The 13,644-nt window shown below is 58.3% G+C and overlaps 1 protein-coding gene across 1 annotated transcript in view; it reads right to left on the bottom strand.

Annotated features, from left to right (window-relative positions):
• The window catches only part of CACNA1E (calcium voltage-gated channel subunit alpha1 E), a 77,442-nt gene that overhangs the window by 48,820 nt on the left and 14,978 nt on the right, over window positions 1–13,644 (bottom strand). The window contains exons 3-7 of the mRNA XM_032192425.1: window positions 13,474–13,579; window positions 12,932–13,071; window positions 5,712–5,815; window positions 4,939–5,091; window positions 4,535–4,716 (exon numbers count right to left, since the gene is read on the bottom strand). Of these exons, the coding sequence (XP_032048316.1) occupies window positions 4,535–4,716; window positions 4,939–5,091; window positions 5,712–5,815; window positions 12,932–13,071; window positions 13,474–13,579 (685 nt within the window). The remainder of the gene's footprint in view (window positions 1–4,534; window positions 4,717–4,938; window positions 5,092–5,711; window positions 5,816–12,931; window positions 13,072–13,473; window positions 13,580–13,644) is intronic.

Here is a 13,644-nt window from a genome sequence, read left to right as displayed (position 1 = left end):
GCCTTCTGCCTTTGCAGGGCACCTTTAGTCCTTATTTCCCAGTGGCTTGATGGAAAGTGGAAGGAGAGGAAGGGCGATGGGTGGATGGAGAAGGAGCAGAGCTGTGCTCTGGTGGAGGTGGTCGCTGCGCCCAGCACCCACACAGTGCCCTGCACACACCGGTGGCCCGCACGCAGCCACCTCCCCTGTCAAAATTCATCTGCATTAGGAGAGCCTCCACGATTTCTGCTCAAATCTGGAGCGAGACAGCAGGTAATTGGATTGGGGTGATATACAGCCAATGCCGCAACCGCCTGGCCACCTGCTCGGGGACACGCGCAGCACGGGGCACCACAATTCGCACACCAGATCCCTGGTTTGGCATCTCCTGATGGCTTTTTGGGGTGGCTGCAGCCATCCCTCCTCATCCCCGCAAACCGCAGCCACATCCAGGTGAGCCGCGCGCACAGACCAGCAGGCACAGCATCGCAATCCAGCAAAAAAGAAAGACAACACAACAAAAAAAAATCTCCCAGCAGATTCCCTGACCTAACCAGCTCCCTCAAGACCTTGACACCCGCTGCTGCTCTCCCCAGCGCAGTAACAGATCTCCTTCTTCCCTTTAATAGCAGTAATTTCATCTCCCGCATGCAGGGCCATGCCTCACTCCCCGCCAGCCGCGCCTGGTATCCATCAGCGACCCCGGTGCTGTACAAGATCTGAATGAAAATGCTTTTCTTCTCCAAATTAGGTTAATGAGGAAATTGGTACATTTCCTTCACCGAGCAAGGGCCGGCCCCCGGCGGGCCGCATCCTGCCCTTGGTGGGCGCCCCGACGCTGTGCCCACAGCACCGCGCAGACCCCGGGGGGAAAGGGGATGGGGAGTGGGAAGAGGTCCCCAAAACAGGACACGGGATGCTCAGCAAGGGCTGAAGCGCATGGGCACACGTCTTGCTGGGAAGGAATGGGGAGAGAGGGAAAAAAAAAACAAAGAATGGGGAAAAAACACTCCGTTCTATTTCATTTTTCTATTTTCTAAATTTTTGACCCGGAAAAAATGATGCTAAAAGCATTACGGAAAAAAATAAGTGTTTTGGAAATTCCTGAAACGGGCGTGGAGACTGGTTTTGGCTCTGTTCGACTCTGATCTGCCGAGAAGTCGCAGCCAGGCACCCCAGCACCGCCTTCCAGGGGCTGCGAAGGAAACCTTTGCTGGGATGCGAAAGGCAATTAGAGGCTCTGGGCTTAATGAGGAGGGGCTCGAGCCCCCTGCTCGTTCTCGTTGGGCAGTGCCAGAGCATCCCAGGCTCTGCTGCCTTCAGCAGCCGGCCCAGGGCAGAGACTTTCCCTGGCAGGCAGGCAGAGGGTGTGGGCAGGCAGCTTGCGACAGAACATGCCTGCGAAGCTGTGGATCCAGCAGACACAGTTTGTTTCTTGCTGTGTCATTTCAGCGTGCACACACATTTTAAAAAAAAAAAAAAAAAAAAAAAAGCAGGAACATTTGGCAAGCTGGAGAGGGTCTGGCTTTAAGTGCTAACAAAGAGCCGAGCCAGGAGGGGAACAAAAACCCGGCTTTCTGCCCGTTTCTGCTCGGGGTGCGTGCAGCAGCACCTAGCAGGGCGCAGTGACCAGGAGCAACCTCGGGGTGGGGGGAAAGCAGCTCAAATAGTTAAAAGTTAGGATGGTTTTAAGGCTTTGGGGTGGAACTTCCTCAGCTCCTCCTTCCTGAAGCCCTCGCTTGCCTTTTAAACCTGTGGTTAAGTTGCAGGCAAGGAGCAGAAGGGGCTCTGTCCTGTGGTGCTGGGGGCTTTTCGGCTTCCCTGGCCCCCCAAAATAGCCACAGAGGTAATAAGATCTGCACCTGCTGGAGGCATGGTGTGTCGATTAAATTTTGATCCCTCCCCAGCTGGGATTTTTGGTTTGTTTTAATTTGAAGCACACGCAGCAGGACTCCTCCCTCAGCGAGGGCTCCAGCTCGAGCGCCTGGCGGTGTCCCAGGGCATGGAGGGCTCAGCCACCGAGAGCTTTCCCCCTTTTGACACCTCTCCCACCTCCTTCACTCACCAGCATCCCTCCCTCTGCCTCCTCTCCCTTGGAAAGGCACCGGGCTGAATGCACCTGAGCGATGCTCAGGGCCTGCCAGTGCCAAAAATGTTGGTCTCGTGGCACCCCCTGCATTTTACCACCCTCTTTTTCCCCAGTCCTACCTCTTGTGTTGCAAGAGGGATTTGGGGTTTACAGCAAGCAGCTGTGGCCTGCTTGCTCCCTTGACGCCTTGCCATACATTTTTAATTAGCAGCACGGATGCTCTTCCAGTGCTGCTCGGGAGGCAGAAGGATTTTACCCATTAGTGCTGACGGCCGTGGCCCTGGGCAAAAATGGAGCCGGCTGCTTGCACGACCCAGCTTCAGCACGGCTACTGGGGCTGTGCCAGCCCTCCTGTCTGCCTTGGGTTGCTCCAGCCACCCTCATTTCACTGGGGCTGCCTCTTCCCACCTCAGCATCCCTTCCCCAGTGAGGAAAGGAGGGTTTTTTCCATGCTCTTGTCCTGCACCGAAACCTGGCCATGGGCTGCGGTCCCTGCACCACGCAGCCAACATCCCCAGCTCCATCAGTGCCGGGGGCAAAGCACACAGCTGGGACAGGCGAGGGTCAAGCCCTATCCCGAGGCCATGTTCCTCAGCCTGTGTGAGCACTGGGTGCCCTCACTGGGTGTTTTTACCCCAAATCCCAGCTCCCAGTAGTGCGGGGAAAGCGGCTGCCAGCAGCTCCCAAAAACGCGCTCCTGCCTGCTACCTGCAAACAGCAGCCGAGCGCCTCCAGAGCTGGAGCAAACAAACAAATCCTGGTGAATAAACAATAAACACAGCCCTCGGAGCCGGTGTTGTGGAGGAAGTCATGATTTCAAGCTCCCTTTCCTGCCTTTTCACCAGGCTGAGCCTCCCCGCCGCGCTCAGCATCCCTGCGCCACTGCAGCAGGGAGGCAGGACAGGGGTCCCCTCTGCCAGTGGGGGCTTCCCTGCGGTCCCAGCAGAAATCAGGCCTGGTTTCAGAGCATCCCAGGCAAGGGGGATCTGCTCCAGCAGCAGGAAAAGCAAAATGTTCCTCAGCTTCCATTTTGGACAGCTGGAGGGACCGCCAACCAAAACCCACCTCAAAAAAAGAATGAAACCCTGCACGCTCCCAGGGAAAGACACAGCACCCCGCAGTCTGAGGCTTGTTTTTCCTCCCCCCAAGCACACGCCGATTTCTGCAGAGCAAGCCTGCCTTTCACGCAGGCAAGGCTGTTGAAAACAAGGCGAAAGCCGAGCGCATCCACAAAATAACACATGTGGAAAGCACCGCGGGGCTGATTAGCTTTCCGCGACGCTTTCTACAAATTGTGAGAGCCGCGCTCCAAGACCTGGCAAAATTGGGGGAAAATGGGTCTTAAAATCACGAAGCAGCTACGCGGGGGAATATTAGAGTAAGCAATTTCTCTGAGAGATTGCAGAAGCGTTTTCCCTGCCACCTCCTCTCCCCTGCAAGGCTGCCTGGCTCACCTGAAGGGACTCGGTCCCATCACTTGACACCAGCAGCGTAAGGCACAGACCCCCTGGCCGACCCCCCCAGACCTGGAGGAGGTGAGAACCCCCTCAGCCCCCCATGCACATGCCTGCTCACACCTCTACATTTGCTTTTTTCCTCATAAAAAGGGTCCGAAGCCCACTTTGCTGCTGTCACATGCGGGGACAGAGTGCCCGCAGCATGCGCATCCCTGCGAGACAGGGGGAGGGCGAGGGACGTGCAAAGTGAATCAGCAGCATTTTACCACCAAGACCCAAGTCCTCACTCAATTAGCAGCCGAGGAAGGTCCCTGATACTTCCCATTACGGGTAAGTAATAGCTGGTACTCTGCAGAGGAGCGGGAAGGGGAGGCAGCGCGATGTCCTGGCCGTCGGGGACAGGATGACAGAGCACAGCTGGCCGCCGAGGCGCCTGCTGCTGGGAAAATCATCCCAACACCCAGTCCCCAGCATCCCTGAGAACCCCAAATGAGCATCAGTGCATCCCCCCGGTGTGATGGCTGTTCAATTCTGCCCCATTCCCCACCAAAGCAGCGAGAGCCAGGCACCAACAGCTCCTTTACGGGGAGGAAAAATGAATCCTCACGGCAAGACAGAGCCCTGGCCACGAAACGCTCCCCCAGGCTGGGTTTGGGTGGTCCAGCAGCCCCATGGATGCCAACCCGTATCCCTTAGCACAAATAAAAAGGAACGAGGTCCCAACACTTGCAGCACACCGCCTTTTCTGGGGTTACAGAGCAGTCTTCCTCGGCAAACATTGAAGCACATCTCCCCATGCCAAGCCGTGCAATTTGCCTCCCACAGAGCGACGCCACGCCGCGAACCTCCAGGCGTTACGGGAGCCGGGGCAAATCCCACCCAAATGGGACGCGCTGGCACCATCTCCATCCCTCAGGATCTCAAAGCCTTTCAGGCCACGGAGCTGCCATCTCCAGCACCCCGTCCCCACACCCAGCCACCCCACGGACCCCCCGGCCTCGCCACTCACGTTGTACAGGACTGTGGTCCACCCTTCCATGGTGATGCACTGGAAGACGGTCAGCACAGCGAAGAGGATGTTGTCGAACTGCGTGATCCCGTCGTTGGGACCGATCCACTCCCGGCATTCGTAGCCCGGGGGGCAACCCTGCACCCCGCACGGGTGGGGGGGGTCCAGCTCCTCCAGCTCGCCTGCGGGCACAGGGCAGAGCCAAAGGACGCGGCGGTCAGGGAGGAGAAGAGCCCAAACGCAGGGGGGCTGGGGACAGAGCAGGGCACGACGAGGAATTGATGCACCCTGGGTGCAAGCCAGGGGTCGCATGCACTACACGGAGCAAACCATTTTTTTTTTGTTTTGGTTTGTTTTTGGTTCTTTTTTTGCATGCTCAGGGTGCACAGAGCTGCCTTCCTCACCTGAATTGTTCGTGTAGCAGGCTCGGTGCAGCTTCCCGCTGTAGAACTCCAGGCCGATGATGGCAAACATGAGAATGGCGAAAAAGAGCAGCAAGCCGATCTGGAGGAGAGGCACCATGGCCTTCATGATGGACTTCAGCACGATCTGCAGGCCTGGGAGGGAAAAGGAAGAGCCCAGCTCAGCTCAGCACACGCTGTTCAGAACCAGGCACCCCTGCTCCCACCTCACCAACAGCCAGAGGGGCAGGGTGAGCTCCCCAGCACCACCTGGGCATCGCTGGGATAAACCCCACAACACCCCCAGAACCCCAAACTGCTCGCTGCCTGCAGCACATCACCCCTACAGTCTCCTGGGAGGGGGTGGTAAAGCTCTGGGCATCCAGGTGAGCATCTCCTCAAGGCAACGCGAGCAGGTGCCCGAGGAGGGAAGCCACGGCAGCAGCCTACTTTATTTATTTATCCCTGTTCCTGCAGAGGAAACCTTGCAAAAAGATGAAATCTCCCCTGAATCAAGTCCTGGGAGGATCCACCCACAGCCTGCTGGCCAGGGAGCAGGACCCCAGAGCTGGCAGGGGGCACCAAGCCACCAGTGGGCCTCAGGGGACCTGGGGACACCAGCTGGTCACCTCCCATTGTCACCCACCAGCTTCTTCCCCTCCCTTTCCCCAATTTCCACAGCACATCGCCGAGGTGAAACAAGCTCCCCTTGGTCTGGAGGAGACGGGAAAGGGACACGAACGCCCCAGGAGGAGAACTGGGATTGTCTGACTTACTGGGAATGCCCGAGACGAGCTTCAGGGGCCTGAGGACGCGCACGGCACGCAGGGTGCGCAGGTCCACGTGCGTGTTGAAATGCGTCCCGGCCGTGGCGAGGATGCTGCGGGCAGACACGGAGAGAGCGGGGTTAGGGCCCCGTGGAGCATCCCCCACCCAGGGAACGAGGTCCCACGGGCAGGACCCGGTGTGGGTGCAACGATCCAGCGCCTCCCAAATCCCGCGTGCCACCAAAGCCCCCTTGGATGCTGCAACAGGGGCTCGCGGGCTGCTACGGCCAGCCAAAGCTCCCCAACCCTGGGAACCCCCAGCGATACCCCGCCATAGATAAAAACATTCAAAAATATACAGCGATGAAAGTTTGATGACCTTGGAAAGCACAGGAAGGGCTCCAGAGGTGATTTTTTAAACACAGAAACTTCCCAATCTCTAGAAAACAAACTGGGGCAGAAGGGGGCCAGCACGCAGCAGGGCCAGCAGTGGAAATACCCGAGGTGCTGGCAGTGCAGGAGGAATCGGGGGGCTTGGTGACACCGACAGCACAAGACAGTGTCACCAGAGCTCGTGGCCACCCGTCCCACCCGGGCTGGGTGAGGAAGAGGAGGAGGAGAAGGCAGCAGGAGCAGGGGGAGGAGAGGAGGGGACGGTGAGGAGAGCGGGACAGAGGGCGGCAGCCACCTCGGGGCTGCTTGCAGCAATCCAAAAACCGAGGGAAATTGGGTCATTGTTCCACTAATCCACCTAATTACAGGCCAGAGCGGCTCTCTGGCGCGCTGAGCAATTAGCGCTCACTCCCTGCCCCGCTCCCCAAGGCACGCAGGGCCCGGCGCCCCTCGGGAAGGCGGCTCGGTTTCCTGGCACCAGACCCTCCCAGCAGCACAGCAGGCTCTTACAGCCCGTTTCCGTGCCCTCCTCCCCATTTTACCAGGCTGATTTTGTTTGCAGAAGGGCGGCACAGCCTGCCCCAGCCTCACCCCGACACCACCCAGGGCCCGATCCCAAGGGACCCCTGGGCTCACAGCCGCAGTGGCACCTTCTGGACAAGCCCCAGTCCCTGCTAAAAGCTGACACCAGGCAGGTGGGAGAGAGGAGAGGGGCTTCATGAAGCCAGGAGCACCCAGAAGCTCGGTAGAGCTGCTTTGTTAAATCGTCTGTGAGATCAAAATCAATAACCGATACAGCGCGGCCACTCGGCAGCGCACAGGAGAGAGAGGAGCGCGGGTGCTTTCATGTCTTTGGAGCCACCTGCAGTGACAGCAGGACAATCCAGCACTCCCCAGCCACCAGTGGAAGCACACCCTGTGCCAAACGGCCCCCAGGACCTGCGGCTTTTGCTCCTCGTGTCCCTGCATCCCACAGGGATGAGGAAATGCAGTTGCACCGAGCTGGTCCTACAGAGCCTGGGGGAGCGATGGAGATGGAGCCATCCCAACCTCACCAGCATCTCCCCAGCTTCCAGCGCCGGCCGGACACCCCACGAGCTCGGACCAGCCCTGGCTGCAAAGTCCTCTGCTAACCCAGATTGCTTTGAAGGGCTCGGGAGCCTGTGCGAGGAGCCTCCAGGCAAGGTTCATGCGATTCCAGGGCAGCCCTCCGTCGCGCCCTAAATTCGCTGCTAAGAATGGGACTCCTCTGTGGCAAGGTGACGTGCTCCTTGTCCTTGCGGGGGGACAGGGCACATCACGAGCTCTGCCACCGGGGGGGTCGGACAGATCCCCGAAGCGAGGTGGTGGCACTGTAGATGTTTCCCCCAGCCAACAGCCTAAAGATGACCCCACGCATCCTTCCCATGAAGGAGGGCGCACCGCTGGAGCTGCTGCTGGCCAGCCCAGAGTCCCAGAGCACCCACACGGCCCTGAGCAGGGGCTCAGCTGCCCAGGATTCATTTTAGACCAACCGAGGTGGCTGGAAAAAAACAAGCAGGCTTTCAGGCACGCAAGCCTGGCTTCTGTCTGCTTTTTCCAAGCCCTTGGGTTGCCCTAATAAAACACATCACATCTCCCCATGGCCAGGCTTCTGTACACACAGACATCTCTGCTCGTAGGATGCTCCAAACACCCTCCTGCTCTGGACACGGGCGTTTCTGGACATGGGCAGCTGTTAATTGCTCGTTAACCCTCCCAGGTGTGCTTTTTTGGCACAGCGTGACCCACATCGCGCCGCACGACCCACTTCTGCTCCGGGAAGGCGCGAGCCGGTTTCAGCGCCACGCGCATCGCTCGGGGAAAGACCTGGTTCTGAAACCACCCGGGGAAGGTCCAGCCTCTCCTCCTCCCCCCTTTAAATCTGCTCCAGGGGCGTCTTTAAAAGCTTCGTCAACTCAAACGAACCGAAATGAAATTGGAAACGAGCTTCAGCAGCCAAAATGTGAAAAACGAGGGAGAAAAATCGCTCCAGCACCTAGCCTGCTGGCGAGCATCAGCCCCAGGGCCGGGCAGCAGCATCCCCTCGGCACGTGCCCACGGATTTTGGCACGCCGTTTTTGGTGCCTTGTGGCTTCCTGCAGAGAGGGGACGGCTCCGTGCCGATACGAGGAGGCAGCTCTGGTATCTGCAGAACAATTTCAACCCTCTTGAACGCTTTACAATATCCACGTCTGAGGTACTAATAATTATTCTTTATTTTTAGGCAAGGACCCAAACTAAAATTACATCTCGCCATCCAAGTTATCTGAAAAAGCTGCCAGATTGGGCTATAAAAATCCCAGTGATCTCATGCTTTTCATCATATGTACCGGAGAAAAAAAAAAAAAAAAAAGAAAAAAAAAAGGGAAAAAAAGTGAAGGCGTTTTTATAGGTCACCCAGGCAAAGGGGCGAGCTCTACTTCTTCGGAGGGAAGGGGGAAGAGAGATTCAGGTGGAGAAAGGAGCAGAGAGGATCCACTGGAAGGATGCAAATAAGAGAGGAGGCAGGATGGGAAAGATATGCTAATCCGCAGAGTACCATCGAATAGTGAGCAATCAGCAGCAGACAAACACATGCTCAGGAGAAAATAAATAAATAAATAATAAAAATTATAAACGGACGGAGCCGGGATGCGCTCCTTTTATTTACGTGCAGCCCCTGGAGCGTGCAGTGAGCTCCGGAGGCACCTTGGGGCTGGAGCCCTTGTCCCGGGAGGGGAGGGAAAAGAAAAACAAAACAAACAAATCACATCCCAAGTTCCCAACAGGCAGCTCTGTCCTTAGGGACCCTGCTGATGCGCATCCCAAAGCTGTTTTCCCAAGCAAACGCTGACCCCCAAAGCAGACGGCTCCGTCTCCCCCTCGCCAAACCGAGCACCCCCCGGCGATGCCCACCCGGGCCCTGCACGGGGCTGCAGGTGCCAGCGAGCTGCCAGAGCCATCCCGGCTCCAAATCTGGGCCAGGCAGGGTGCTGGCTGGCACACAAATTAATATTTATAATTAAGTGGAAAGGCCCCTCAAGGCCTGAACCGCCACCTGACTCCGTGAGGGAGACTAGCGCGTAATTAATAGACTGGTCAAATGGCTCATGGAGAAGAAGCTACCTGGTGAATTTACCCCATTCTTCCCCTTTTTGGCCACTGGATCACCCCCTTCTCTGCAGATAGCAGCACCAGTTTCGCAGACCAACACACCCCAGCAGTCCTGCAAACAACAACCCCGCTTGCCCTGATATTCCCAAAACGTGATGGATGAACCACGGGGACACAAGCCAGCCCCACACCCTGCCCACAGCATGGTTTGGAACGACCTGAAAGACATTATTTTTTTTTCTCCTTGTTCTTTCTAGGTTTTGGGGCTGCAACATGAGTGGATTGTGGGGCTGCAAAGCTGCTGGTCCTGATGGCACAGTGGCTCCTGGGTGGGGAAAGATGAGGTGAAGGTGTGTGAGTGGCACATGGGATGGATCCTGAACCCGGGGAACGCAGCAGCACGGCTCCCTCTCCCCAAGCATTAGGAGCCCAGACCCTTTAGGGTTTAGAAATCGGGGTCTTTCTCCAGGAGGATGCTTCTGCACCTCCCGTGATCAGGGCTGCAGCATCCCCTCTGGTATGGGGACACGGCCACATGGTCACCGAGCCAAGTCATGGAAAATGAATAAAACTGCAACAAAACGGCGCTTTGCTCCTGGAAACCCTGAGCTGAAAATGGTGCAGAGCATCGGGGTGAGCCGCTCTGGCTCCTAAACTGGCCACACAGTAAGATGGGGGGATTTTTGTGCCCCCCAACCCCAGCCCTCAGCTCTGCCTGCCCAGGGGCAGCCCCGAGCCCCCCAGCCCTAACGCGCCCCCTGCGCCTGGACGCTCCCCATCCCTGCCCTTTGTGCGAGGTGCCGGTGGCAGGCACGTCCCGTTGCCATGGCATATGGCACATGAATCATTCACAAAGCTCAGGAATTAATTATTCATCCCAACGAAAGACCAAACACTTTTACTAATTGTCCTGGAAGGGAAGAGCAGGGGAGAGGGGTGAGAGGTGGGGGAGACACCATGGTGGAGCCTGGCTCCATCCGTGGGAAAAAAAAAAAAAAAAAAAGATAACCAAGGTGGCCATCCCAAAATCCCATGGCCATTTGCTGATGATGATGAGCCCCAAACCGACTTGCCCTAATCTTCATCAGGGCTGGGACAGGCAGGCTTTGATGGCACACGCTGTGGCCACCCTGCCGCCCCTTGGCTGTGCTCCACACCACAAAACACCCGCGTGGAAACCTCCGTGCCCGAGGGGGTAGCAAAAAGGACCCAGCTCTTCCTTCTATTGACTTGGGCATTTATCCCCTCTGCATTCAGCAGGGATAACCGCCAGGACATCGGGGCTGGCACAGCCCAAAGACGAGCTTCCCCAAACCTCCACGATACAAAGGGAGGCGCAGGAAGGGAGAGCACGTGCTGGAAAGCAGAGCGACCCCCCGACAAGTAGTACCAGCAGTCAGAATGAAAAGAAAACCTTTTGTGCCAGCATCTGGCCTTCATACAACTCCACAAGGGCCTTTTGATTTCCGTTTTCCTTTTTCCCTGTCGCTGGAAGTGTTCCCCCACCCCTTCATCTCGCACGTGGCGCCTTATTGTATTGCTGCTGCGACCAGAAGAGCCGGCACACAGGGTGAAGCACACGCCTGCCTGGGAGCTTTCAGAGCCAGATTAACCCTTCTTTTCCACGAGCTCTTTCCCGTCCAGTGCAGGACAACGCGGGCTGTTTTGGGTCGGGGCTTTCCATTCATTACACCACTTCCAGACCCAGCCCTTGCGCAGGGAGCTGACGCTCCCATCGCCGATGCTCCATTAACCTCCAACCTCTCCCTCTTAGGAACAACTGATAAAGAAGTGACCATGATCCACCAGCCCTTTCTGACCATTTCTGAGCAGTTTTCCCCCTTTTTGGTCCAAGAAATCCTGCACCGAGCAGGTCCCAAGCTCAGCTTGGGTGCCCGGCCAGGCTTGGCTCATGCAGGGCGAGCATCCCCATCCCCGTCCCAGTTCTGCCCCAAAACCCGTGAAGGCAGCTCACTGCACATTTTCTGAGAAAAGTATTTTTGGCCGGGGGAGAACAGGCTGTTTTTCAGGCAGCGATGATGATTTGGAAACCAGAGGTTATAAACGGAGCAGGTTTATAAGCGTGCCTATTAGTTCCCCGGTGGAAGCTTTAGCATTAGGGAGTTTTGGGTGGGCGTTGATTTCCACCGAGATGAAAAACCTGGGTTTATTGACATAAGAAGCAAACACCAGTTGAACCCGAGGTGCCATCCATCCCTGCGCAGGGTCCCGGGAGGCTGCTCATTTTGCAGCCCCTCGTTGGGGTAATTTGTGCCCCCATGGGAACCTCAGTGAGGTGCCTGGGCGGAGATGCCAGCAGCATGGAGCACCTCTCCGACCAGACACGTGGTGAAATAAACTCAGCCAGGGAGTGTCACCCGTGGAGGGACAGGCCAAGGGCCAGCAAGCGTGATGCTGGGTCCACCAGGACGGATCCTGCTCCTGTGGATGTCCCCCCTGTTCCCTCCCCTAGCCCTTTGTCCAGAGGCACACGAACCAAATTTCGCACCATCTCCAGACCCCGCGCAGAGATCCCATTTGCCACCCACCCAAGGCAGTGCACGTATCCCCCACGGGCTGCCTGCAGGCCGCCGGCCAGCCCAGCAGCACTTCCTGAAGAAATTCACCCAAAATTTGGGGGAGCTGACGCACACACGAGTCCCTGGTGCGGGGAGGCACCACCGCCACTTCTACTCGCGCCTCTCCAAGCGCAAGCCACACAGGGGGAAGAGCTTTTTCCATCTGCTGAGGCACAAATCGGGATGCCAGGAGGGGAAGGAGCAGCCCCTCTGTGCCTCATAAGCGTGCCGGGGGGGGGGGTTGGCACCTCTGGGCACACCAGCAGCCCGGCACGGGCGATCGGTTCCCTGGCACGGGGCCCGGCGCAGGAGGGAGCTGGCGGGTGAGTAATTGCTGAGCGCTGACTCAGCACTGGCTCGGCCGCAGCCAGCCCGTCCCGACCCGCAGGAGAGGTCCCCGTCGGCCCCGTCCCCACCCCCAAACACAGCGTTTCCCCTTGGCTGCGAGCCCCAAAGGATGCCCAGCTGGGCAAGCCTGCAGCCCGCGGGCATTCCCCGTCACCGCTTTGCTGCTTCGGGTGGATGCAGCCCTGCACCGTGGCTCGTCCCCCGGTCCCTGCATCACCCTGCTGTCCCCACAGGTGCCACCACAAGGGCCTGGCCCAGCTCCTTGCCCGTGGGCACACCAGGATTCTCCTCCTGGCCCACACCTCTCCACCCTGGGCACGCAGTGCCCATCGCCACGTCCCATGGCATCACCACGCTCAGTGTCCCCTTCAAACCCCTCCTGTCACATCCCACGCGGTGACACCACGCAGGAGCAGGCTGCAGGCCAGGAGACAGGGCTGTGCAGCTCGGCAGAACCCTGGGTACAACGCCTGGTGCCGTGCCTCAGTTTTCCTCCATCACCCCGAGGCGATTCTGCTCGAGCCCCTTGCCACCGCCAGCGAGCAGAAGCCCAAACGCAGCCGCCCGCTCCTTGCTGTGCCACCAGCAGAGCTCGTCACGGCCCAAGCAGGGCTCGAATCTGGGCCACATCCCCAGCAGGTGACACGAGCAGTGACACAACCAGCACCCGCCACGCTCTGCCACCCCCAGCACTGCTGCCAGGAGCCAGCATCACCCCGTGCCCTGGAGCCCGTGGCACCACCAGGACGCGTCCCCTGCCCGGCCACAGCCATGTCCCCGTGCCGCCCGACTCACCCGCTGAGGACCACGATGAAGTCCATCACGTTCCAGCCGTTGCGCAGGTAGGAGCCCTTGTGGAACACGAAGCCCAGAGCCACGATCTTAATCCCAGCCTCGAAGCAGAAAATCCCGATGAAGTACGGCTCCGTCTTCTCCTGCCGGAGGGGAACGGGGGGACACGGTGAGGGGTAGGGGGACACGGGGCAAAGAGCGCCGGACATTTCACGTGGGGTGGCTTCACCTCACATTGTGCCCAGCTCCTGCCCCGTCCCACCTTTCCCAGTCCCATCCCACCTTCCCCAGTCCCTCTCTTCCCCCCCAGGAGCTCTCCCAGCCCTTCCTCAGCCAGCACCAACCTTGGAAACCCAAAGTTTGGAAACCCAACGCGGGGGCTGTGACCCACTCAAGCTGCTCAATTCCCCACCCCGCTTTTTAGGATTTTTAAACCTTCCCGGACCCTCTCCATGGAGGAGGAGGCTGGCGGGGTGCCCTCCTGCCCCACCACCCCAAAAAAAACCAGCCGAAATCATCAGGGGGTGCCCTCGGCTGGCACTGACCAGTCTCCGCGACATGGGCGTCTTGTCGTCCTCGGGGAGGTGCTGCTCCAGGGCCAGCACGATGCAGTTGGCGATGATGGTGGCCAGGATCATGTACTCGAAGGGCGTGGAGGGGAGTCAAGGAGCAGAGCAGAGGTGGATGGAGTTCCTACCACCCTTTTTATCCCCAAA

Source organism: Aythya fuligula, chromosome 8 (assembly GCF_009819795.1).
Source record: "Aythya fuligula isolate bAytFul2 chromosome 8, bAytFul2.pri, whole genome shotgun sequence".
NCBI classification, from domain to species: domain Eukaryota; kingdom Metazoa; phylum Chordata; class Aves; order Anseriformes; family Anatidae; genus Aythya; species Aythya fuligula.
This window is presented reverse-complemented; position numbering and strand designations above follow the sequence as displayed.